General features: G+C 42.4%; 1 protein-coding gene across 1 annotated transcript in view; it reads left to right on the top strand.

Moving 5' to 3' along the window:
• Positions 1–27,327, top strand: part of ALPK3 (alpha kinase 3) — a 162,102-nt gene that overhangs the window by 53,229 nt on the left and 81,546 nt on the right. The window contains exon 3 of the mRNA XM_073619180.1: positions 14,606–14,727. Within this exon, the coding sequence (XP_073475281.1) occupies positions 14,606–14,727 (122 nt within the window). The remainder of the gene's footprint in view (positions 1–14,605; positions 14,728–27,327) is intronic.

Below are 27,327 nucleotides of genomic sequence, written 5' to 3'. Positions count from 1 at the left end.
ATGAGTTGATTCTAAACCTGAACAGGATAATTTTTATTGTATCTGAGATGTATTATATGGAAACCACATACTCTGTTAGCACTAGCTATTTTGTATTTTAATGGTTTGCAATAACTCCAATGTGTAGAAGAATAGATACAGGAAAACCAGAGTACCTCCAAAGTGTTAGGCTTCTCCGTCCTTTAAATTTATTGAGGTGACAGTAGTAGAAATCCTGGATCCAGTATCCCTCACCTGAGCACAGGTGGACAGAAAGCAGTTGTATAGCTGTATAGCTAACCCTGAATTGATGAAAAGAGCCTCAATTTATCAATGCTCATGGCTCAGCTGAGACAATCACTGAGGGGGTTAGACTTGAGATCCAATATTCATTTTGAACATTTCCCATTGACAGAAAGCAAATTAAAGGTGCTTATAGATTAGCAAAAAAGGGGGAACCTTAACCCTGCCTAAAGTAGGTGGGCTACCTGGGCAAATGCAACAAGAAAGGCAAATTCCAAAAATCCAGAAGTCTTTATTGAAGCAAAGTCCACAATAAAACCATCACAGCAACAGGATCTGAAGGAGATGTGTTGACACATTTCACGCTAGAATGCGCTTAGTCATAATAATCTGTGTCCAGTAGAGCTGCACGATTCTGGCCAAAATGAGAATGAGGATTTTTTTGTTTAGAATAAAGGTCACGATCCTTGCGGCATAACATCTTTCACATTATACAAAAAAAATTGGGCTAACTTTACTGCTTAGTCTTTTATTAATTCATAATATTTTTTTTCCAAAAAAATGCGTTTGAAAGACCGCTGCGCAAATACAGTGTGACATAAAATATTTCAACATCCACCATTTTATTTTTTAGGGTCTCTGCTGAAAAAAAAATATATAATGTTTGGGGTTCTTAGTAAATTTCTAGCAAAAATACATCTTTAAACTTGTAAGCAACAAGTGTCAAAAAAGGTTCAGTCTTTAAGTGGTTAAACTTCCCTCATTTACAGACTGAAATTCATTCCTTTGATCTAAAAGGACAAAGTGTTACAATGTTTCTCTTTATCTCCACCTATGCAATGTTGTGAGAAACTTGGCAGGCTGCCTGTTTTTTTTTTTTCTTTTGCCAGCTGTCAGCTGAGCAGAGAACTCTCTGCACTGAATCTGGAAAATGCTCTGTCCGTATGATTATGTCAGATTTTTGATGCTCAAAGCGGTACAAAGTTTTGCATAGAAATTTGGCGTTTTATATTGAAGGGCTGTAATTCTTAGCAATAACACACTTAAATCTGTCTAAATAAGAGTCTAGTAGATATCCCGGGTATGATAAAGTTTGAAACACGAAAAAATAAATTATAATATAATAAATAACTATAAATAATTATAACAAATAATAATAAAAAAATGATTTAATAATGTAATAAAATCAAAAACACTGAAATTTGCTCAGTTGCAGAATTGTCGCTGTTGTTACTTAATTTGATACAGTTATGTAATCTGTAAGATTACAGTGTACTGTATGTATTGTGTATTTTTCACTTTTTGAATTTGGCGCCGTTCTCTATCACCGTGCGTTGCAACGCTCGCAGGGAACGGAGCCCGGCCCTGTGATAGATCGAGCGGAGTACACAGCCCCCACACACAGCGGGGGGACATGGCAGGATCCTGGGGACAAGCTAAGTAACTTTCCCTGGATCCCGCAATGCAATTCTGAGTGTGGCTTGGAGTTACCGCTTTTGGTACTGAAAATTCACCCCGAGCCACACTCGGGAATACCACTAAGGAGGTTAAGATTACAAGGGGGGTAGAATTGTGATTTTGATATTTTAACGATTAATCGTGCTGCTGACATTTGGTATAGTTGCCAATTCTTGAAGTCAGTGTTTCAAGGAAAAATATTCACTGCAAAAAATTATGAATTGAGGTGTATGTAAAGCCACATTTTTTTTTCTTCCTAGTTTTGGAAATGGAAATGTCATATTGTTATTTTAGCTGTATGTGTCCTGTCAGTTAGATATCCCTTCACTTTCAGTCACAGAGACACAGTAAGAATTAGAAGGATAGCTCAAAAAAAGTAAAAATATGTGGATTTCTCAACAGCTCTTAATCCCCTTCTCTATGGTTGATGGCACTTCGCTTCAATTATTCTGTGTCACTGTGGGGGTTATTTACAAAAATTGAAGCATGCAAAATCTGGTGCAACTCTGCATAGAAACCAATCAGCTTCCAGGTTTTATTGCCAAAGCTTAATTGAACAAACTGAAGTTAGAAGCTGATTGGCTACCATGCACAGCTGCATCAGAGTCTGAGTGCGCCAGTTTTAGTAAATCTCCCCCATGGTATTACCCATTGGGAGCTCACACAAAAACTAGTCACCGGATGGTACCTGACTACATACCAACTTTCAAAATTTTCTTCCTTTAATTCCTCCCTTTGCTGGAGAGGCTCTGGACAGGTTGGGAACCTACTCCACATATTTTGATACTGCAAGAACCTCACCAGCTTTTGGAGGAAGATCTCTTTTATATCTGACCTCCCTTGTATCCCGACACAGCCAGATCTAGCTCAGACGATTTTGCATTTAGGAATAGACCACTTTCCCCAATCCTACAGGAAGGTCATAACCCACGTTCTCATAGCGGCAAAGAATGTTATAATGAAGCACTGGAGACAGGATATAGTACCAAATTATTATTATTATTATAATAAAGGATTTAAATAGCGCCAACAGTTTATGCAGCGCTTTACAATAAAAAAGGGAGACAATACAGTTATAATACAATAAATATTAATGTTCACTATTCGCTTCAAAAGATGTTTTCCCATAAATATGTAGCACGATCATCCTTTGATAAACAATGGAAGCCATGTGTTGAAAGCTGTTATAATGTTGCTATACTTGCTTAACTGAATGTAATTCCTTTCCTGGAAATGTAACATAATATTGCACTATTGTACGTTGACTGCCTTAAGCCCTGCTTGGCGTGTCTATCCTGCGTCTGTGTTTTCTTGAGTCACCAAAGTCTGTTTGTTTTCTTGCACTATTGTACTGTTTCTATACTAATCTCAATGAAAATGTATTCACATAAAAAATATTGTGGATTTCCTATCACTTTGTATACCAGAAAAAAGTCTTCAGAACACACATAAAGGGTGAATCTACCCAGTGTGTCTACACAGACAGCAATAAAAACCTACAGCAGCAATACTCCTGCACATACGTGAATGAATCCAATAGTGACTGTCCCACCATGCATATCTAGATATTCCTCCATAGCCTTGCTGCCCTCTAGGACTGGGGTTGTCCTTACAGCACTGCAGAAATGAATAAAAGAAAGAGGGCGCACTGGCCCAGTGCATTATCCAACAAATATTTATTAGAAATAGGTAACAATAAAATCTACTCACAAACAAAGGTGATAAAAGTGCTCATCAAGCCACAACACGTAACTAGACACTCTGCCTGAAACCACCAGTGTGTGGGGGAGGGGGGAGGAGGAGGAACCCTAGCCTAGGTTGCTGCTGGTTGACGCTCTGAATAAGAAGGATTTTCCTTCAAAACGCGTAAGCCAGCAGGAACCCCCCCCCCCCCCAGTGGTTCCAGGTGGTCTGGGGGTGTTTAGTCACATGTTGTGGCTTAAAGGGGTCATGAAGCCTCAAGGTTTTTCACCTTAATGCATTCTATGCATTAGGGGAAAAACCTTTTTTTAGTGTTGCAGCCCCCCCATTTCATTTACCTGGACGCTGTCATCCTCTGTCCAGGAACGAGCACACCATCTGTAGCTGGTGTCTCGTGTCCTGATTTGCTAGAGTAATAGCAGCGCAGCCATTGGCTTCTGCTGCTCTCAATCAAATCCAATGATGCGGCGCCAGGGGGCTGAGTCCTGCATTCTGTGTGAATGGACACAGATGCGGGACTCAGGAGCGCGACCGCACGGGTGTCCACCAAGGAGAGCGCTTCTCCAACGTGCACACTCGATGCGGGGAGGAGCCACCAACGCCACCGTGGGACCCCAGAAGAGGAGGTTTGGGGCCACTCTGTGCAAAGTGAACTGCACAGTGGAGGTAAGTACAACATGTTTGTTATTTAAAAAAAAAAATAGGTTTACAACTTTAATGAGCGCTTTTATCACCTTTGCTTGTGAGTAGATTTTATTGTTACATATTTTTAATAAAAATTTGTTGGATAATGCACTAGGTCAGTGCACCCTTTTTCTTTTATTCATTTCAGAACTAAAAACCTGACAAAGGGTCTAACCCTTCTCTCCACTCTATCCAAAACGGAATTGCCTATTTTATAAAATAGCAAATTACAACTTCAAAGTTTTTTTTTTTTATCACATAATTGATAACACAGTGCCAGTAGCCTTCATTTTTTTATGGTGTGCAGCAGTGACCTCTCCCTTTCTTTATTCAGGATCCTGTTACTGAAATGATGGTGTTCCCCGTGACCTTTACATGTTTCAACACCTCTTGTATAATCCATAATATAAAATAAATAAAATTCTAACAGGAAGAGTGAGTAGGAAACTCTTATGATCAACTCATGTTTTCAATAGCAATTTTAATGTAGAAACTTTGTTATATATAGATTTCCTAGGAAAAACTGTAGGATCAAGTGTGCTATACCTCAAACAAATGTGTTCAAGCCAGGGTTGCAGACAGCCTAATCCTTGGTAGCCCGGTCCAAGATTTTTTTGTTGGCAGACCCCTGAGTTCACAATATTTTCAATAATTTACAAAAGTTGCATCAATGTCACTGAATTCTGTTACATGCATGCATGCTACATTGACAGGAAGTGCTATTGCATTCTAATGAGGTACTTATCTCATACTACAATATTTTGCATGTATAATATATAAGCTATCTAACACATGCTTATGGCAAGTTTAACTGTGTCTTTGGTTACTTGAGGTGAAAGATTTAGAAATAGTAAATGTTCTGTCAGGTTTGGCAGCTAACAGAGAAGAGAACTAGTCTGCAACTGGGCCAAATGACCGGGCTAGGTTACATTGCGAAGTTCTGGAGAAACCCTTAAAGTACACCTGTCACGAGGGATATACGTAGTCTACTACTTCTCCGTCTGAAAAAAGTTGGTTCGCTGGCTGTGACTGACTTTAAAACTTCACAGACCCGGTGTCTTATCGAATTCAGTCCCCTATCATATAGTGTCCTCCCTGAACTGCGCAGGCGCAGTACGGAGGACAAAAGAGACGCCGAAAGTCTCCGAAGTTCAACAGCTGATCGTCAGCTGTACACGGCGCCTGCGCATTTATTCTTACCCTATGTCCAGGATCATTCCCTACTATCCAAGTGGACATAGAGTTAGAATAAATATTTGCCGAGCGCAGCGAGGCCGTGCCCGAAGCGTGGCGAGCGAAGCAAGCCCGCGAGGGGCCCTCTTACACTGCCATCGCTAACAGGTGCCCGAGCGCCGTGTACAGCTGATGGTCAGCTGATCAACTTCGGGCATTTTCGGCATCTCCTGCTCCTCCGTACTGCGCAGGCGCTGCGCCTGCGCAGTACGAGGCGGACACTATCTGATACAAGGACACTATATGGCAGAACACCGGAACAAGGTTGTAGCAAATGCTGGAGAGAAATAAGAAGTACAGGTGTCTATGTATGTTCAGAATTAGTGACACAAGTAATGAAGATGTATGTCAACCTGACAACCAGGTCACTAGTATTTTCAGGAGATTTTACCAATGGCAATCATACATACATTCACCGGCCACTTTATTAGGTACACCTGTTCAATTGCTTGGTAACACAAATTGCTAATCAGCCAATCACTTGGCAGCAACTCAATGCATTTAGGCATCTAGATGTGGTGAAGACCACTTTCTGAAGTTCAAACCGAGCATCAGAATGGGGAAGAAAAAGAATTTAAGTGACTTTGAATGTGGCATGGTTGTTGGCGCCAGACAGGTTTGTCTGAGTATTTCAAAAACTGCTGTACTACTGGGATTTTCATGCACAACCATCTCTCAGGTTTACAGAGAATAATCTGAAAAAGAGAAAATATCCAGTGAGCGGCAGTTGCAGCAGTTGCGTGGATGAAAAATGTCTTATTGATGTTAGAGGTCAGAAGAGAATGGGCAGACTGGTTTGAGATGATAGAAAGGCAACAGTAATTCAAATAACCACTCATTACAACCAAGGTATGCAGAATACCATCTCTGAATGCACAACACATGGAAGCAGATGGGCTACAGCAGCAGAAGAAAACACTGGGTGCCACTCTTGCCAGCTAAAAACAGGAAGCTGAGGCTACAATTCGTACAGGCCCACCAAAATTGGACAGTAGAAGATTGGAAAAACGTTGCCTGGTCTGATGAGTCGTGATTTTAGCTGCAACATTCAAATGGTAGGGTCAGAATTTGGCGTATACAGCATGAAAGCATGGATCCATCCTGCCTTGTATCAATGGTTCAGGCTGGTGGTGTAATGGTGTGGGGAATATTTTCTTGGCACACTTTGGGCGCTTTAGCAACAATTGAGCAGCATTTAAATGCCATGGCCTACCTGAGTATTGTTGCTGACCATGTCCATCCCTTTATGACTACAGTGTACCCATCTTCTGATGGCTACTTCCAGCAGAATAATGCACCATGTTACAAAGCTCATATCAACTCAAACTGGTTTCTTGAACATGACAATACTCCAATGGACTCCACACTAACCAGATCTAAATCCAATAGAGCACCTTTGGGATGTGGTGGAATGGGATATTCAAATCATGGGTGTGCAACTGACAAATCTGCAGCAACTGCATGATGCTATCATGTCAATATGGACCAAAATCTCTGAGGAATATTTCCCACACCTTGTTGAATCAATGCCACGAAGAATTAAGGCAGTTCTGAAGGCAAAAGGGGGTCGAAGCCCAGGACTAGGAATGAGCCCGATGTTTGAGTTGAACATCGGGTGTTCACCTGTTCACCAAATAGTGAAAAATTTGGGGGGTTCGCGGCAAATTCGAAAGCCGTGGAACACCCTTTAAAAGTCTATGGGAGAAATCAAAAGTGCTAATTTTAAAGGCTTATATGCATGGTATTGTCATAAAAAGTGTTTGGGGACCCGGGTCCTCCCCAGGGGACATGTATCAATGCAAAAAAAGTTTTAAAAACGGCAGTTTTTTCGGGAGCAGTGATTTTAATAATGCTTAAAGTGAAACAATAAAAGTGAAATATTCCTTAAAATTTCGTACCTGGGGGGTGTCTATAGTATGCCTGTAAAGTGGCGCATTTTTCCCATTTTTAGAACAGTCCCTGCACAAAATACAACTTCTAAAGGAAAAAAAGTCATTGAAAAGTACTCGCGGCTTTAATGAATTGTCGGTCCCGGCAATACAGATAAAATAAGTAATTGAAAAAAATGGCATGGGATCCCCCCAGTCCATTACCAGGCCCTTTGGGTCTGGTATGAATATTAAGGGGAACCCCGAACCAAAATAAAAAAAATTGCGTGGGGTCCCCCCAAATTCCATACCAGGCCCTTCAGGTCTGGTATGGATATTAAGGGGAACCTCGCACCAAAATTTTTTAAAAATGGCGTGGGGGTCCCCCCAAAAATCCATACCAGACCCTTATCTGAGCACACAACCTGGCAGGCCGCAGGAAAAGAGGGGGGGACGAGAGCGCGCCCCCCCTCCTGAACAGTACCAGGCCACATGCCCTCAACATGGGGAGGGTGCTTTGGGGTAGCCCCCCAAAGCACCTTGTCCCCATGTTGATGGGGACAAGGGCCTCATCCCCACAACCCTTGCCTGGTGGTTGTGGGGGTCTGCGGGCGGGGGGCTTATCAGAATCTGGAAGCCCCCTTTAACAAGGGGACCCCCAGATCCCGGTCTCCCCCTGTGTGAAATGGTAGCGGGGTACAAATGTACCCCTACCATTTCACAAAAAAAGTGTCAAAATGGTACAAATGACAAGACTCGGCTTGGGACAAGTCCTTTATTAAAAAATAAAATATAAAAATGTTCCACAAAGTCCATTCATCGCTCTGCCGATGGACCGAAAAAGAAACAAAAAAGCCGTGACTTGACCGCTTCTATGTGAGGCACCTGCCGTATGACGCGTCCTCGCAGATGACAGTCCTTTTGTAACTGAGGGCGGGGCCACAGGGTGACATTCCCGGGTGACCCCGCCCCCCTCTGACGCACGGGGACTTCCCTATGGCTTTCCTGGGGAGTCAGATGGTACGGTTCAGGAGGAGGGGCGCGCTCTCGTCTCCCCCTCTTTTCCTGTGGCCTGCCAGATTGCGTGCTTGGATAAGGGTCTGTTATGGATTTTTGGGGGGACCCCCACGCCATTTTTTTTTTATTTTGGCGCGGGGTTCCCCATACTATAGACAATCCCAGGTACGAAATTTAAAGGAATATTTCACTTTTATTGTTTCACTTTAAGCATTATTAAAATCACTGCTCCCAAAAAACGTCCATTTTTAACTTTCTTTTGCATTGATACATGTCCCCTGGGGCAGGACCCGGGTCCCCAAACACTTTATATGACAATAACTTGCATATAAGCCTTTAAAATGAGCACTTTTGATTATTCATGTTCGTGTCCCATAGACTTTAACGGTGTTCGCGTGTTCGAACAAATTTTTTGCCTGTTCGCATGTTCTGCTCCGAACCGAACCGGGGGGGTGTTCAGCTCATCCCTACCCAGGACTAGCAACAAGCTGTACCTATTAAAGTAGCCGGTGGTTGTATATCTCTCATGAAACGTTTCCTTTGATGCCACTTCTCTGTCTCAACCTGTTCTGGCTCACAGCCTCCTTCTGACTTCTCAATGCTCTCAAAAGGGTGATAAAACACTCGATGTTCCATATTCATCTTTCCGGTGTACAAGAGTGATGAACAACAACAGAAATTCCAGCTGCAGATTAAGTAAAGAAATTGTAGCCAATACAAACAAAAATAAAGTCTGCGAAGAACAGAAATCTCAGTTTTGGGTGAATTCCTAGGAACCCAGAAGGGAAGGTTTAAGCGCTTACTACAGCTTTATCATCCTATGGTTAGAGATCCTGATCCCACCAGTGTTTGCAATAGAAATATTTTGAGAACTCATCATGGGTTGGATGACCATGTTGCTGTAACCAGAAAGATACTGTATATGGGGTTTATTTACCAAAGGCAACTGTTCACTTTGCAAGGGAAGTGTACCCAGAGCTTAGTAAATCTGCATGTGAATTCTTTGCAAAGAATACCCAATCACAAAATAAAAATAGAGAAACATTTTTTGCTTGCACATGATTGGATGATGTGAGTCAGCAGAGCATTACCCCAATCACTAACTCTGGGGAAAATTCCCTTGCAAAGTGCAACTTTCCTTGCAAAGTAATCAGTCTATATGCCATTAATAAACCAACGCCATTATTCAGATGACAAAGGGAAGTGTCAAAATCCGCTAGAAATATTTCTCCTCTAAGATCATTCAGCTTATCCTTTCATATATCTACTATTATAAGATTAAATGACAGCCTAAAAAAGGTTAGTTAAGATTGTAAGTGGGGTGCAATGAAAAAGCTTGTATTGAAACAGCACAGCAACAGTTCACAACAAACCCAGTGGGAAGGCTCCCCAACTGGGTACACTTATGGTCTCCAGTAATGGGAAGAGAGCAAGTATCACTCGCTCTGACAGCGTGTTTTTAGAGGGAAGAATGCGACCTGGCTGTCTCCTGCCCAAACGGTTTGATGCCCAAAGGAGTTGTGACCCTACGCTTTTACTCCTTGTCAGGAACAACTCCCTACCGCTAGTGCTGTCCCTAAAAGACTGGGTATCGGTCCTTACTCTACCAACTCGCAAAACCACACCAAGCCTGGGAGCCAAGGTTACTGCCAGAGTCACTTGGGGCGTCAGGATACAACCGGATTGCTTCCCCAGTGGCCCAGGAAACCATAAAGGAACTGTGTTCCTCTTGACTTCCTCTAAAGCTACAAGGCCGGATGAGTGCCATCTGCAGTGGAGAAATTAGACTGCACCTGCCCACAAGTTTTTGAAAGATCAAGTTTAAAAAATTCAAATCATTTGAATTGCTTATAAAGTCAAAATGGTCACATGCTTATATATTCTGTCTAAAAGCTTTTGCACATTTATCAATGCTATTTCATCCATTGCATGATCCTTCTAATATGCCACCCTGTGAAAATGTTGTAATTTATGTTGTAATGTAATTCTGTAATTGTCATATGCAGTCAAAATCCAGTAGATGTTTGACCGATGTATAATGATATTGCCTTCTAAATTCATCAACTAATGCTTTTCTGCTTAAATGTCTCCTTGGCTTTGCACGTTTCTGCTTGTCGCAGCCGATCCAGTGTCAGTCGCTACGCTCATTACGTGCCTGGAAGGTAATGCTTTTGCTCTCCTTATTCATTTGAGCATAAATGTATATTTTGCTATTGGTGAATAGTCCTCATTGTTTTTGCTTTTGCATGATACTATGACGTATATAATAAGTATTTAAATACACATTTTGTATTTCATTTTTATGTTATGTGTCAACTGAATCTCATTATAATATTGAACTAAAATCCCTAGCTTCTTCCTTATCAGTTTTATTAGATATGTAACTTAAGTTAAATTATTTGTTGTATTGCCTCACAAAGTTGTTATTTTGGCAAAAAAGGCCTCCGCTTTAAAGCAAACCTGAGAGGTAGTGTGAGCCTAGTGTTTATATTGTTAAATTGTTAAATACAGCACTGCCATCTTATCTCACATGTAATAGGTCTGTTTTCATAAGGCTGGATGTTTTCTTGGCATCTAGCACAAGTGAAGAATGGTAAAAATAAGATTGTTAGCTCTGAATTTTGTATATTCTTCATTTAAAGAAAAACTTCACCCTAAAGGGAACATTCCACTTTATGCCCTCCTCCCCCTCCTCTTCTTCTATTATTGGCACTTGTTTTGGGTGGGGGTGGGGGGGCAGGTACCTGGTTTTGACAGGTACTCGCTCCCACTTCCAGACAGATCCACAGGAAGTTCTCCCCCCACCTGCAACCTCTGGGATAGGGCTCCTTGGGCATCCTACAAGGAAACTAACTGGCTGCTTATAGTTAAAGGGTATCTAAACTCAAACATTTTTTTTTCTCCTGATTATTCTGTTAGTAATACACTTCCAGCCTAGGATGACCACCTTCAATCCCCCCTCTGTAATAACTGAAATGTGATAGGACTTCTGAACTCTGCTCCTACTGTCCATAACATAAAGGGATGAGGTCCTGTAGTCCACAGAGAACAATGTAATTGATAATGGTTAGCATAGATAGTGAGCAGAGAGTTACCGGGCTCAGTAGCAAGATCAACATGTATTTTTGAGTTCATCACACGGATAAAACAAAAGACTTTTAATTGTATACTTGACAGATGTAAAGGAAACAAATAAGAGAAATTCATAGTTAAGGCTGACATTTTAAGGGAATCTGAAATGAGCACAAGTATACCAGTGATTTACCAGATCCATTCCCATCTGATATGCTTCTTAGGGTTATAAGTATTCCACTGATAATACCATTGGTGTTATTCTATTTTTTTCCCCAAGTCTCCTGTTTATAGAAAAAAAATAAAAATACTAACTCTGGCTTCTAAAGTATCCTCAAGCTGATCTGATACCATAACGTATGGCCTTCAGCAGAAGGTAGATAGCTTCAATAAGTAAAATAAGCATTTATGTCATTATGGCAGCGTTTCATTTGGGATTCCATCCCATATGATCAAAGTGTTAAATGTCTACCCTTTGGGGAGGAGGGTGTTTTTTTATCTAACAAAATGGGGCTTGTCTGATGTGAGCCTCAAACAAGATGTACTGGAATAATCACTTTTCTTTATTCAATTTGTAGGTCTCCACTCAATCCATATTTTTTTTGAATAATGGTACCCTAACAGGCTTCAGCTGTATTATCCATTTGATGTATTTGAATCTGCAGACAACTGAATAGTCATAACTTTCCTTCCAATCTATTTTAACTGTATGTAAAAAAAAAGATCCAACCAAACTGATTCAGTTGGCCAGGGCAGAAAGCTATTGTTAGGTTTGCATTGAGCAGCAGCACCAAGATGCTTTGTGAATACAATCATATTTGGATCAATCCGATTTTGAGATTACATGGTGGAAACAGAGATGCTTACAAATGTATCTTATCTATTGATCAAAACCCACTTCCCCCATTGTGGAATATTGTTCAAATGGGTTGTGAACCATAGATTGATTATTCTATTGGAAAAGCTTGATAGAAAAATAAATCAATAATTTTTTTGAAGTATGTATGGCCACCATAAATCCCCACACCCAATGAAAGCAATGGGAGTGGGATTTACACTGGAAGAAACCCACCCTTTCTCATTGCCAGCAGCTGAAACTTTAACCCAGACAGTTTGAAAGCATGCTGCTGGCACTGAAAGGCTGTCAAGACATAATTAAATCTATTGCAGTGACAGCTATTTAATACATTGGGCACTGAAATTTCCTAGCTAAACAAGGTAAAGGGTGAGGGATGGAGGTTAATGTAAAGTTTTTTTATTTTTTCTTATTTTTTATGCTTCCTTAGGGTTTAGTTGTCTTGACTATATATTCACAATGCATTATTTTTTAAAAATACAGGACCAACAAATGTTAATTACCATTACCATTACTTGTTTTTAAAAGTGCCGGTTCCAGGACTGTCATCTTCCTATATCTAGTTAGGCACTGAGCTGGAAGAAGCTGCATCCAACAAAGTCCAAGAAACTGTCCTGCATCCAGGTCAGTGACTTGCTAAGTAGCGAGAAAAAGGATCAAGATACCCTAGAGCCTGCACTTTTTAAAACAAATCAGCAATGTCAGCTCCCACTTTTTATGCCTAATGCCGCGTACACACGAGCGGAATGTCCGTCAGAAAAAGTCAGAAGCTTTTCATCGTCTATTCCGATCGTGTGTATGCCTCATCAGACTTTTTTTTTTCGAAAACTCTGACGGACCTAGAAATGGAACATGTTCTAAATATTTCTGAGAGAACCATTTCCTATCGGGAAAACCGCTCGTCTGTATGCTGTTTCGACGGACCAAAAACGACACATGCTCTGAAGCAAGTATGAGACGGAAGCTATTGGCTACTGGCTATTGAACTTCCTTTTTCTAGTCCCGTCGTACGTGTTTTACATCACCTCGTTCTGGACGGTCGGACTTTGGTGTGACCGTGTGTATGCAAGACCGTTTTAGCGGAATTCTGTCGGAGTTCCGTCGGAGAAACCTTCGGAGTTTATTCCCACGGCAAAACAGGTCGTGTGTACAGGGCATTAGGGTACTTTTTTTTGCTTTAGGAAAAGTACCTATGTAATCTCATGTTCAGTGCAGTGTCTGTGTTTCTTGGTGTCATGGACACAAGGAGCTGCATCATGTCTCACGGAATAAATATTCAGGGTTAGGGTCAAAATAAGTGTTAACTTTAAGGATTAGGATAAATTCAAGGGAGGTGTTAAGAATTAGGGCTTATTCACGCTATCTGCACTGCATAACTCCCAGCTGTCCCTGATTTAGAAGTACTGTCCCTCATTCGGAACAAAGTCCCTCTGCCCCTCTTTCCTCCTCATTTGTCCCTCATTTTTGTCTGATGCACTATCAATCTATCAAAAAGTGTTTCCCAGTGCTAAACCTTTTATCCAGTTTAATTAAATTGCTGCAATTGTAAATTTCAAAAGCCGGTATTAGGAATAGTAATTGTAAAAAAAAATAAAAACACACTTTTAATCAATCTTTTTTTTTTATATTTCTCCTTTAAGGGAGGTGGGGCAGGGGGTATCTCCTATACCTACATACTTTTGCTAATATGTATCCCTCATTCCCATCTCAGAAAGTTGGGAAGTTTGGCATTGGACTACATTTCCCACTGCAGTCCTAATGGATAGACAGGGTAACCTGCTTTATGTTTATTGCTTTATTTCACACCAACATGCTGCATTGGTGTGCACTGAAAAAATATGACATGTTGAACTTTTTTCCGAAGTGCTATAGTGCATTGCAACTTGCTGTCACACATAGAGTTGAATAAAGTGTAAGTTAAAAAAAGAAAGAAAAAAAAAAAAGAAAACAAGACTGGCACTGTGATGAAAAATTTAAAAATGCGTCCCTGTGCACATGTGCAGTGCACACTAGAGTGCATGTGTTATGTGCACCATAGTGCACACTGGCTTGTATGAATGAGTACTTATCAGTTCATTATAGGGGTTAGGTTATAGCTTAACTCCAGGCAGATTTAAAATGAACACACCAACAAATGCATTTATTTAAAAAAAACATAAAATATATTTTGAATAAAACACAAACAATATAAACAAATGTGGCTTGATTTATTTTTTTTTTCTTGTAAAAAGTGGATCAGTAAAATACTTCAGCTTTTATTCATAGCAGCTGTTTAGATAATATTATTAATTTTCTATTCTGTAGTAAAAAAAAAAAATCACAGTTAGAATTTCATCAATTGCTTTGGATAACCCCCATACTTGTTTTTGTTCTAGCTTTAATAAACCTAGTTGTGTAGTTCTTACACTTGCGTTAGCATTATTTGTATAAATGTAAGTAATTAAAAAAAAAAAAATCTTTGCTGCTTACCTAACACCCTACCTCCCTTTGCCAGGACCACATTTTGCAATATTATATCTCAACTGACAGAAGAGACACAGCCATGTTTCGAAACAACGTTGAAAGCAAGGGCTGTGTCAGAGGGTTGTGATGCTAAATTCATCTGCTTGGTGACAGGTAAGAATTTAAATTTTGAATTAAGCTTTAAATAATTATAAAGGCAAAGCATGATGGTTGCAGATGAGAGCAAACATGGTCCAACAGCAAGCTTTTATGTTTTTAAAACTTTTTGTTTGTATTTTATTTACTATATACGGCTTATCAGATTTAAAGAAACATTACTTAAAGTGGACCTTGCAATAAAATGCAAGATCTGCTTTGTAGATCAGAGTCCCCTTCCCCTGTTAAAAATTATGTATAATAATAGTGTAAAATTGTACCTGCTAGTAAAAAAGTTTGATTATATACTTATCTTAGCCCATTTTCCACCTGTGGCATCTAAATGAGGTTGATTTCACACTCACCATGGTGAATCCTGGGAAAGACAAGAAGATAAATATTATGAAAAGATAGGCTGTATTCTTGCGATATTTAGGGTACTCATCATTCCCAAGGAATCTCCCAGCATGGAGAGTAATGCCAGGCCCAGCATTGCAGAAAATATGGGTAGGTATATAACCTTACCTTTTTCATTATATGTACATTTTCCTCTACTATTTGGCAGCAATTTATACAAGAGGAGGAGGCCCAGATCTAATAAGTGCACCTTGCATTCAACAGAAGTTTTGTTGAGAGAAAACATTATTGCTCCCAAGTGATAAAGTATAGGGATTTTTGCAAACATTTATACCCTTTTGTGTTCTGAAGGAACTGCTTTTCTCAAGGCAATTTATGAAAGGGAGGGTCTGACTGTAAGGGGACTCATGATTGGCTGGTTGTTGGGGCAAAACTGCTCCCAGGTCCACTTCTTCTTACATAATTACATAGTTACATAGTAGGTGAGGTTGAAAAAAGACACAAGTCCATCAAGTCCAACCTATGAGTGGCCACGAGTCTTGTTAAACTCTCTTCTCCGAAAAAGTTTTATCCCTATTGTGGGGTCACCAGTCCGGTATTTGTAAATTGAAATCATATCCCCTCTCAAGCGTCTCTTCTCCAGATAGAATAAGTTCAGTGCTCGCAACCTTTCCTCATAACTAAGATCCTCCAGACCCTTTATTAGCTTTGTTGCCCTTCTTTGTACTCGCTCCATTTCCAGTACATCCTTCCTGAGGACTGGGGCCCAGAACTGGAGCGCATACTCTAGGTGCGGCCGGACCAGAGTCTTGTAGAGCAGGAGAATTATCGTTTTATCTCTGGAGTTGATCCCCCTTTTAATGCATGCCAATATTATGTTTGCTTTGTTAGCAGCAGCTTGGCATTGCCTGCCATTGCTGAGCCTATCATCTACTAGGACCCCCAGGTCCTTTTCCATCCTAGATTCCCCCAGAGGTTCTCCCCCAGTGTATAGATTGCATTCATATTCTTGCCACCCAAATGCATTATTTTACATTTTTCTACATTGAACCTCATTTGCCATGTAGTCGCCCACCCCATTCATTTGTTCAGGTCTTTTTGCAAGGTTTCCACTTCCTGTGGAGAAGTTATTGCCCTGCTTAGCTTAGTATCATCTGCAAATACAGAGATTGAACTGTTTATCCCATCCTCCAGATCGTTTATGAACAAATTAAATAGGATTGGTCCCAGCACAGAACCCTGGGGAACCCCACTACCCACCCCTGACCATTCCGAGTATTCCCCATTTATCACCACCCTCTGAACTCGCCCTTGTAGCCAGTTTTCAATCCATGTACTCACCCTATGGTCCATGCCAACGGACCTTATCTTGTACAGTAAACGTTTATGGGGAACTGTGTCAAATGCTTTTGCAAAATCCAGATACACCACGTCCACGGGCCTTCCTTTATCTAGATGGCAACTCACCTCCTCATAGAAGGTTAATAGATTGGTTTGGCAAGAACGATTCTTCATGAATCCATGCTGATTACTGCTAATGATACCGTTTGTATAAGTAAAATCCTGTATATAGTCCCTTATCATCCCCTCCAAGAGTTTACATACTATTGATGTTAGGCTAACTGGTCTGTAATTCCCAGGGATGTATTTTGGGCCCTTTTTAAATATAGGTGCTACATTGGCTTTTCTACAATCAGCTGGTACCATTCCAGTCAGTAGACTATCTGTAAAAATTAGGAACAATGGTCTGGCAATCACTTGACTGAGTTCCCTAAGTACCCTCGGATGCAAGCCATCTGGTCCCGGTGATTTATTAATGTTAAGTTTCTCAAGTCTAATTTTAATTCCGTCCTCTGTTAACCATGGAGGTGCTTCCTGTGTTGTGTCATGAGGATAAACACTGCAGTTTTGGTTACTGAAGCCCCCCGATTCACACGTGAAGACTGAGGAGAAGAATAAATTCAATACCTTCGCCATCTCCCCATCTTTTGTAACCAGATGTCCTTCCTCATTCTTTATGGGGCCAATATGGTCTGTCCTCCCTTTTATACAGTTTACATACTTAAGAATTTCTTGGGATTTTTTTTGCTGTCCTCCGCTATGTGTCTTTCATGTTCTATCTTAGCTGTCCTAATTGCACCCTTACATTTCCTGTTGCATTCTTTATAAAGTCTGAATGCTGAGGATGATCCCTCAACCTTGTATTTTTTGAAGGCCTTCTCCTTTGCTTTTATATGCATTTTTACATTGGAGTTAAGCCATCCAGGATTTTTGTTCGCTCTTTTAAATTTATTACCCAATGGGATGCATTGGCTAATGCCCTTATTTAATATGCTCTTAAAGCAAACCCATCTCTCCTCAGTATTCTTTGTTCCTAATATTTTATCCCAGTTTATGCCTTTTAGCAAGGTTGGTAGTTTAGGGAAGTTGGCTCTTTTGAAATTCAGTGTCTTTGTATTCCCTTTATGTTTCCTATTTGTGTGATTTATGCTGAAACTAATTCACCTGTGATCGCTGTTACCTAAATAGCCCCGTATTTCCACATCTGTGATCAGGTCTGTATTGTTGGTAATCAGTAGATCCAGTAATGTTTTATTTCTAGTTGGTGCGTCTACCATCTGACCCATAAAATTGTCCTGCAAGACATTAAGGAACTGGCGAGCCTTAAATGAATGCGCGGTTCCCTCCGCCCAGTCTATGTCTGGATAATTAAAATCCCCCATTATGATAACACTTCCCATCCTTGCTGCTACTCCAATTTGTGATAGGAGATCCGTCTTCACTTCCTCCCTCAGGTTAGGGGGCCTATAGCATACTCCCAGTATTATTTTCCCCTTAGCTTCATCCCTTTGGAGCTCTACCCATAAGGATTCCACCTCCTCTCTAGCTCCCTCAGTGATGTCATCTCTCACATTCACTGTACATTATTCCTGATATATAGGCATACCCCTCCCCCTTTTTTACCCTCTCTATCCTTGCCGTATAGGGTATACCCTTGAATGTTTGCCAGCCAATCATGAGAGCTGTTGAACCAGGTCTCTGAAATTCCCACAAAATCCAAATCCTCCTCGTACAACAGTATCACTAGTTCACCCATCTTGTCCGCCATGCTCCTGGCATTGGTGAACATGCCACATAGTTTAGACCGGTCGCATATTGTCCTCGTATTGGGTGTTTCGATATTGCAACTAGGACTTGCTACTATACTCACCTTGTGTTTTTGTGCTTTGGTTAACCTACCACTAATGCCCCCAATACTACCCTCTGGAATATCTTCCGTGCTGGCTATCTCTGCCTCTGGACCCTCCCCCCCAACGCCTAGTTTAAAAACCCCTCTAACTTTTTGGCCATCTTCCTTCCCAGCAGATCTGCACCCTCCTCATTTAGGTGCAGTCCGTCCCTTCTATAGTACCGGTTACCGACTGAGAAGTCGGCCCAGTCCTCCAGGAACCCAAACCCCTCCTTACTACACCAGCTCTTCAGCCACTTTTTACTTCCCTAATCTCCCTCTTCCTTTCTGGTGTGGCTCGATGTACCGGTAGTATTCCTGAGAATACTACTTTGGAGGTCCTTTTCCTCAATTTAGCTCCCTAAAATCGTTCTTTAGGACACTCCATCTGCCTCTGACTTTGTCATTGGTGCCAACGTGCACCATGACAGCCGGGTCTTCCCCAGCCCCTCCCAGTAATCTGTCCACAAGATCCGTGATGTGCCGTGATGTTCCTTCTTGAAAAGGACAACTAACTACCTGCTGGTTCTCAGCCCCTGCTCCTGCTCCTGCTTTACTACATTGTGTCCATAGGTGTGCTCAGCCTATTGCATTAGGGTGTGCACCTCAAAGCTCAAATACATATAGGTGTGCATGTGTATACATACTGACGGTGTCAGTGGAGCAGTGGTGGGTGCTAGTAAGGCAGAGATTGGTGTCAGTACGCAGTGGATGGTGTTAGTAGGTTTTATTAGTATTATTATTTTATTCATATCAGGGGTTTAAACAGGGAGAATCTGCACCACACAGGGTGATTAGGGTGTGCCCAGGCATACCTGGCACACCCTGTGCGCACGCCTATGATTATGTCAAACTCCTGGCCATAGGCCCACTCACGACATTCCTGGCCATAGGCCTTAATAGTTAAGAATAAAGGAATGGTAATGCAAGGAATGTATTTCCTGCACTTTACTGTAACTTCCCAAAAGATAGCTGTGACATCTAACATCACATAGACGTAGTGACAGAACTCCTTCGCACAGAATGCCATGCAAAGGTGCAAACATTCTGTGGCTGTCATTAGGACACAGAACACCAGCACATAATTTGTAAGCCATCTTTCCTTTTCACCTCCTCTCCCTTTGGGAGCACCACAAATTTGGGATCACTTCTTCATGTATACTAAGTCCACAGCATTCAGCCTCCGTCACCAAGTTTAATCTGGGTGCTTTTCTTCAGTATACCAGTCTCTCTTTAGGTCCCATTCTATAGCTCTGCCCAACTGGGCACGATCCCCAGTGACACACTCATACTCAGGTGTACTACTACTCACTTCAGAAGACACTTAGCCTAAAAGGCCTTTTTCATCCCACTCACAGTCACAGTTATAGAGTTAGGTTCGACTACAGCTTGTCCTACTGGGTGTTGAACCACCTCACCTGGAGTTTCAACGCCAGGGCAGGGGGGAGAGACAACACAACCACTCTTGTGTAGTAAGTTACATGTAGTTTATTGCAAACCAATAAAAATGTATATACTCACAAGGGTCACAAGAGTTTCAGCCTGATGAAGAGACCTTGGCAGTAGCTGACTACATCTGATTAGTTCTTGAGTGTTTGGCTCCCATGCCCCAAGTCACTAAGCTCCTCCTATATGGGTATGTAGTGGGTACCGATCCCAGCCCTTCTCACCAACTTGTGACAAGGGACTGGCCAATCTAACACCACGCTATCACTTGCGTAACAATGCCACTCTCAGATGCACCCTGCACAAAGATTTTGCAGCTTTTAGGTGCCAGCACCCTGAGAGTGATTTTCACTAGGCTATGTTAATTAAGCAATTAACCCTTTAAGCTACCACCACTGCCTTTTGACAGAGAGGAGGAAACTCATAATCTTAGCAATACCAACTATGATTTTAGAATAAAGGTCTGCAACACATGCTGTCACCACAGACAGATGTGTTCAGAGGATTTGTACTATACAGTAGCACTCTTCAAGAGACAGGGATACGTTTAGTTTGCATTAAAAGCCTAAAAGACAGTTTTAACACTTTTCAAAATAAGGTTTAAAAATGAAAAGGTCAAATTTGTGCAAATAAAATATTTACAGAAAAAGGGTGTTACAAGCCATAAGAAGAGAATAAAGTAATGGGAAATAAAAAAGAGTGGAAAAAGAAGAATACTTGCAGTATCCTTGGTTTTAGCAGAGTTCAGCCGATGAGCAAGGTGTTGGTTCTCAAACTTGACAGATGTTCCTTGTTTTCATGGTGCATGAGAACTGTCCAAAATGTGGATGCATTCCACTTCTCACATCAAGGGGGGGTGTTGACAGAGACCATCTGACCAACCATCTGGTCTAAGGGGTGGTTGCTGGGAAATCATCACGTTTATGATCACGTCCCAGATACAGTATTCGATAAGTATTCATATGCGTGAAATTCGTCTCAAAATAAATATAAATAACGCAGGTTTCATATGTCTACTTTACCTAGTTTCATCCTTACTGGACTCTCTTGTTCCTCTCACTACACAAAATGTCAGGCCCCGATTATTACAACCCTGGCAGACCGACAACACCAGAAACCTTAGGAGAAATAGCCCAGCACTGGAGCGAGTGTGGCGTAAAACCAACTCCCAGCATGCATTCACCCAATATAAATCTGCCTTCTTAAAATACAATTCCTCCCTCCATGCTGCCAAACAAACCTACTTTGTCACCCTCATTAACACTCTGTCCTCCAGTCCTCATCGTCTCTTCTCTACTTTTAACTCTCTACTTTCTCCATCACCATCTCCACCCAATAATTCGATCACTGCTCACTTAAAAAGCCCCCACTGGATCCCACCAGCCTGAACAACTTAAGACCCATTTCCTTGCTCCCGTTTGCATCAAAACTTTTAGAACGCTCAGTCTATAACAGTCTTAGCTCCTACCTCACTGACAACAACCTTCTTGACCCCTTAGTCTGGCTTTTGCTTGCTACACCACTGAAACTGCCCTACTGAAACTCACTAATGACCTACTAACTGCTAAAAACAATGGCCACTACTCCATACTCATACTACTTGACCTCTCTGCAGCCTTTGATACTGTTGACCATCCACTCCTCCTAAAAAAACTCCACTCTCTTGGCCTTCAAGACTCTGCTCTCTCCTGGCTCTCCTCCTACCTATTACAGCGCTCCTTCAGTGTGACCTATAACTCTGTTTCCTCCTCACCACTTCCTCTTTCTGTAGGGGTACCTCAAGGTTCTGTTCTTGGAAGCCTTCTCTTCTCCATTTACATCTCCTCACTTGGTCTGTTATCAAACTCCCATGGCTTCCAGTACCACCTCTATGCTGATGACACACAAAACTATCTCTCTACTCCTCACCTCAATCCTTCAGTCTCCTCTCGCATTACTAACTTACTAACTAACATATCAACATGGATGTCACACCACTTCCTCAAACTCAATCTTTCTAAAACCAAGCTCATAATTTTTCCTCCAGCCCGTACCCCTCCCCCTGACTTCTCTATCAAGATCAATAATACAACCATCACTCCCTCCCCTCATGCCAAGGTACTAGGTGTAATCCTAGACTCTGACCTGTCCTTTCAGCCCACATCCAATCACTATCCAAATCATCCAGACTTCACCTCCAAAACATCTCCAAAATACGCCCCTTTCTAACCGTTGACACCACTAAGCAACTTATTACCTCCCTTGTTATCTCACACTTTGACTACTGTAACTTCCTCCTCATTGGCCTACCTCTCTGCAATCTATCCCCTCTTCAGTCTATCATGAATGCCACTGCCAGACTCATCCACCTTACCTACCGTTCAGTGTCTGACACTCCTCTCTGCCATTCCATCTACTGGCTTCCCATTGCCCAATTAATAAAATTCAAAACACTAACAATAACATACAAAGCCATTCACAATTTTGCCCTGAACTACATCACCAATCTTATCTCCAAATATCACCCAAACCGTCCTCTCCGCTCCTCCCAAGACCTTCTGCTCTATAGCTCCCTAGTCTCCTCCTCCCATGCTCGTCTCCAGGACTTCCCCAGAGCCTCTCCCATCCTCTGGAATGCACTACCCCATTCTGTCTGGTTATCTCCTACTCTGTCCACTTTTAGGCGATCCCTGGAAACTCATCTCTTTAGGGAGGCCTATCCTGCCTCCAGCTAACAACCGAATCTTCTACTCCCCTCATCAGTTCATCCCTCAGAATCCCTAACTTTAGTTTCACCAGCCCCTCCCTCTTAGATTGTAAGCTTGCAGGAGCAGGGCTCCTCTAATGCCCTGCACACACGGTCGGATTTTCCTACGGAAAATGTTTGATGGGACCTTGTTGTCAGATATTCCGACTGTGTGTAGGCTCCATCACACATTTTCCATAGGAATTGTCGTCACACAAAATTTGAGATCTGGATCTCAAATTTTCGGACAACAAAATCTGGATCTCAAAGATCTGAATCTCAAATTTTCGGACAACAAAATCCGTTGTTGGAAATTCCGATCGCGTATACACAATTCCGACGCACAAAGTTCCACGCTTGCTCGGAATCAAGCACAAGAGCCGCACTGGCTATTGAACTTCATTTTTCTCGGCTCATCATACGTGTTGTACGTCACCGCGTTCTTGACGTTCGTAATTTCCGACCAACTTTGTGTGACCGTGTGTATGCAAGACAAGTTTGAGCCAACATCCGTTGGAAAAAAAACATGGATTTTGTTGCCAGAATGTGCAATCGTGTGTACCGGGCATTACCAGAAGATTTGGCTGCTCAATAACCAGGCCAATTTTTGTGATTCGGCATTGCATCGCTTTAACTGACAATTGCGCGGTCATGCGATGCTGTACCCAAACAAAATTTGTGTCCTTTTTTACCACATTTTTTTGGTGGTATTTGATCACCTCTGCAGTTTTTATTTTTTGCGCTATAAATGAAAAAAGACCGAAAATTTTGAAAAATAATTATAAATAATTATGTTTTCCACTTTTTGTTATAAAAAAAATATAATAAACTCAATTTTAGTCATACATTTAGGTCAAAATACATTGTCTTGGGTAAAAAAAATCAATAAGCGTATATTTATTGGTTTGCGCAAACGTTATAGCGTCTACAAACTAGGGTACATTTTCTGGAATTTACGTAACTTTTCGTTTGACTGCCTATTTCATTTCTTGAGGTGCTATAATGGCAGGGCAGTACAACCCCCCCCCCCCCCCCCCCCCAAATGACCCCATTTTGGAAAGTAGACACCCAAAGGAATTTGCTGAGAGGCATGTTGAGCACACTAAATATATCATATTTTTGTCACAAGTGATTGAAAAATGACAAAAAAAAAGTATATTCTGCTGCTTCTCCTGAGTACAGGGACACCACATGTGTGAGACTTTTTGGGAGCCTAGCCTGTACAGGATCCCAAAAACAAAGCAACACCATCAGGCTTTCTAAGGGCGTAAAATGGGGATTTCACTCCTCACTACCTATCTGTCAGGGAAATGGCCGTAGGAGAACTGGCAATAGTGCCAGTACTGGTAATGGTCACTTCCAGTACATTGCCATGCGCACTAATGCAAGAAGTGCGAACGGGTGCACGCAGATTCGCAATGGTGCTAACATGCAAACACGTATGCGCAGAAGCGCCAATTGGCGAACGCGCGTACGCACAACGTGACAGATGCGGCCACTTATTGGCCTATATAAGACTGCTGCTGAGCCCATCTCATTGCTGGATTGTCGTCAGCCTTCCTGTGTTCCTGAGCCTCTGTGCAAATACTGCTTGGATTTCCTGTGGTGACCCGGCTTGTTCCTGACCTGTCTGACCTGCTCTCCTGGATTAACCTTTTGGCTTGCTTTACCGACTTGTTGCTCTCTCCAGTAACTGATCCCGGCTTGCATCACGGACTTTGGTACAGTTATCTGTTTCTGCCTGCCTTTCTGTACCAGACCTTTAGCTTGTCTCTGTTCCTTCAACCTGCCTCTTCCTCCTGCCAGATCTACTGTGTTTGACCCCTGGCCTGGTTTCCACTACCCTCCCTTGCACACACCTTGCCAAATATTACTGAGGATTCCTGGAGACTTTGGCCCAGCTGTGTTTCCTGCATTAGCCTATATTCTTCAGGTGACCACTGGCTCTTCTCTCCTGAATCCATCTGGCAACCTGTGCTTCTCTGGGCACTACACCCTCTGTATCAAACTTCAGGGGTGTACTGCACTCAGCCACAAGGGGAGCCCTCTCGGCATTTCGGCCTCCAACCAGGTACGTGACAGTACAATCCAGCCATGTCCGAGGCCAACAGAGGTGCTTCCCCGCTCAAGGCTCTGTGCCAACAAGTCACCACCCTTACACAAGTCGTGCAGACTCCAGGATGGCTACTTCCGGTTGGAGGGTTAGCTGCAGCATTTGACAGTTGCTCCAGCCTCTGTGGATTCCAGTTCATCCTCCATTAACACTGCACCAGCTTCCGTGCCTCAAGAATATGCCAACCCAACCCATACGATGATGGTGCCTCCTCCTGAACCACGGGTACCTACACCCGAACGATTCTTCGGGGACCGGAAAAAGTTAAGGACCTTTAAGAATGCTTGCCTACTGTACCTGGCCCAACCTAGAACTTTTCCTTCTGAGTTTGTAAAAGTAGGATTTATTATTTCCTTACTGTCCGAGGAACCCCAAGCATGGGCTCATAACCTGCTAGAACAAAAGAACTCTGCTCTAAACAATATGAACACTTTCTTTGAGGCTATGACACTGTTGTATGATGACCCCCACTGTACGGCCTCCACTGAATCTGCCTTATTTGCTTTACGGCAAGGAAAACGCCCAGTGGAAAATAATACCGTGGAATTCCGCAGATGGTCCACCGACACAAGTTGGAATGAGGCAGCACTCAAGTATCAGTACCGCCAAGGACTGTCTGAGATCCTCAAGGATGAACTAGCTCGAGTTGCCGCTCCTGCTACTCTTGACGGACTTATCCACTTAGCCATTCAGCTTGACAAATGCCTGCGTCACACAAAAATCCCATTCTAGCACCTACCTACCTAGAGGGGGCTACACTCACCCCCCACCAAAATCCAGCCAGTCCCTTGGCTGGGGGAATTTGAAAAATGGCCCCTGGGCCCAGGAGCAAGGGCATCCCAAAAGATAGGTTGGAAGGGGAAAGGGAAATGACTTGGACAGGGGATATTTACAAATAAATGCGTACAAAAATATATATCAAAATATCTGTGGTATTTACATCATGTACATATTAAAACATTCCTACCTACAGGTCCCTGTAGCTAATAATCACACGATATAAGAGAGACACGAGAGAGACACTCTGCTTGCAGGAATCTTGTCTCTAGCCGTAGGGGAATGGACAGCCGTCCCATCCCAGGGAATCCTGAAAAAAACAAATACAACAGCATCCTAAACTAACAACTATCTACATACTTTATACAGTTTCTGTTGGGAGAGGGTTAGCTTCCTGCCGACAGAAATATCAAACAAATATTCACTTTAGCACATTTTCTTCTATTGTTCTGTCGGGGGGGTTATGGCCTGCTGACAGAAACAATGGGGAAAGAAACACACAGTATTAAAGTGAAAAGCTCTCTTCGGAGTTCCTTATGCAATGGGCCCCTCCCTGGACTGAAAGGCTCTTCAGAAAAGTTGAAGTAGGGATCAGACCTCACCCTCAGTGTCCTTGCAATAGGGAAAGTTCATCCATTGGACACAACCAGGGTGGCAGGTCGGTCTGATCCTGCAAATCAAGGATGGAAGGAACACACAACTCTGCAACCGTCACAGCAGTCTATGTGGACATTTCAAAAGTGGGCTGTACACACCAACAGTCCCTCATGCATAAAAATGTAGGTCAGGCAGTCTCTTCCTACCTCCCCCTTCCTCCCTGATGGAGACTGAACGGCTCTTCGTAGGCTGTCCCGCCTTGACGATAAGCACCCAGTCTTTATAGATTGCTCTCCCCAGCCGCCATTCATGCCAAATGTCCTCAAAGCGGGCCCAGGTCTCAGCACAATCTGGCATCCGCAAAGCCTTGGGGATATGCAAATAGTGCCAGACTATATCATCCTCCCACTCTCCCCGGCAGCTCTCTATGATGTCCATGGTCTCGGGAGTGACATAAGGGTAGTCCAGACCCCACTCCAAAGCAACTTTTCTCTGCACCTCCCATTGGAATCTGGAAAACCTGGGCAGTTCTTTTGGGCTTTCCTTTCCCAGGGAGGACACAAGCACCCTGGGACTTCACAACCCATTACCTGTATGCAGGTGCACTGGTCTGAGTGGTGGAAGGTCTGTTTAAAAAGAGCTGTCTGCTGCAGACAAGGGCTCCTGCAGCATCTTTAGTTTCCAAAACTGGCTCTGGCACATCTCCACCCTCAGACTGGACTTCCAGGACCTGGGAACCTCCTGTCTCCCATTCCTCCTCCAAGCTGCTGCTATGGGATGACCACTCCACCAGCCTCTCCAGGGACCCAAACTCCGCTTGCAATCTGGGGGGAACCCAAATCTATGGCCCTGCCCTCGCACTCCCCTTCTGGCTCACCTGAAAGCACATCCCCTTCCAGCACTGTGGGTTTAACAATATATATCAGGCTGAAGTTCCGCAAATCAAGGAATGAAACATGTAAGCTTTTAAGCTCTTTATGCTGGGATGGACACCCCCGTTTCCTGCCCCTGTACCCCAAGCTAACACCCTATGATGGGCTTGAAGGACTGAGCTGGAACTTGATGAATTTGATGAACCTAATGATACATCTACCCTGAATTTATCAGCATGATTGATCTCAACATGGAGACTAATTGATTATTTTATCACGGAGAACAGACACTGTGACTATGGATTTTATTATTCTATTGGCTCCTCAAACAGCCTGATATATATTGTTAAACCCACTTTGGATGAGGAATCGCTATCTTCACCACAGATGAACGATCATTAGCTGGAGATCTATGGCTATCACATACAGACCAACAGATTGAATCTCATTCCACATTGAAGAGTTCTCTGTGTGTTCCAGTATCAGTAAGTAACCACCATGT

Source organism: Aquarana catesbeiana, linkage group LG03 (genome assembly GCF_042186555.1).
Source record: "Aquarana catesbeiana isolate 2022-GZ linkage group LG03, ASM4218655v1, whole genome shotgun sequence".
In the NCBI taxonomy this organism is placed as follows: domain Eukaryota; kingdom Metazoa; phylum Chordata; class Amphibia; order Anura; family Ranidae; genus Aquarana; species Aquarana catesbeiana.
This window is presented reverse-complemented; position numbering and strand designations above follow the sequence as displayed.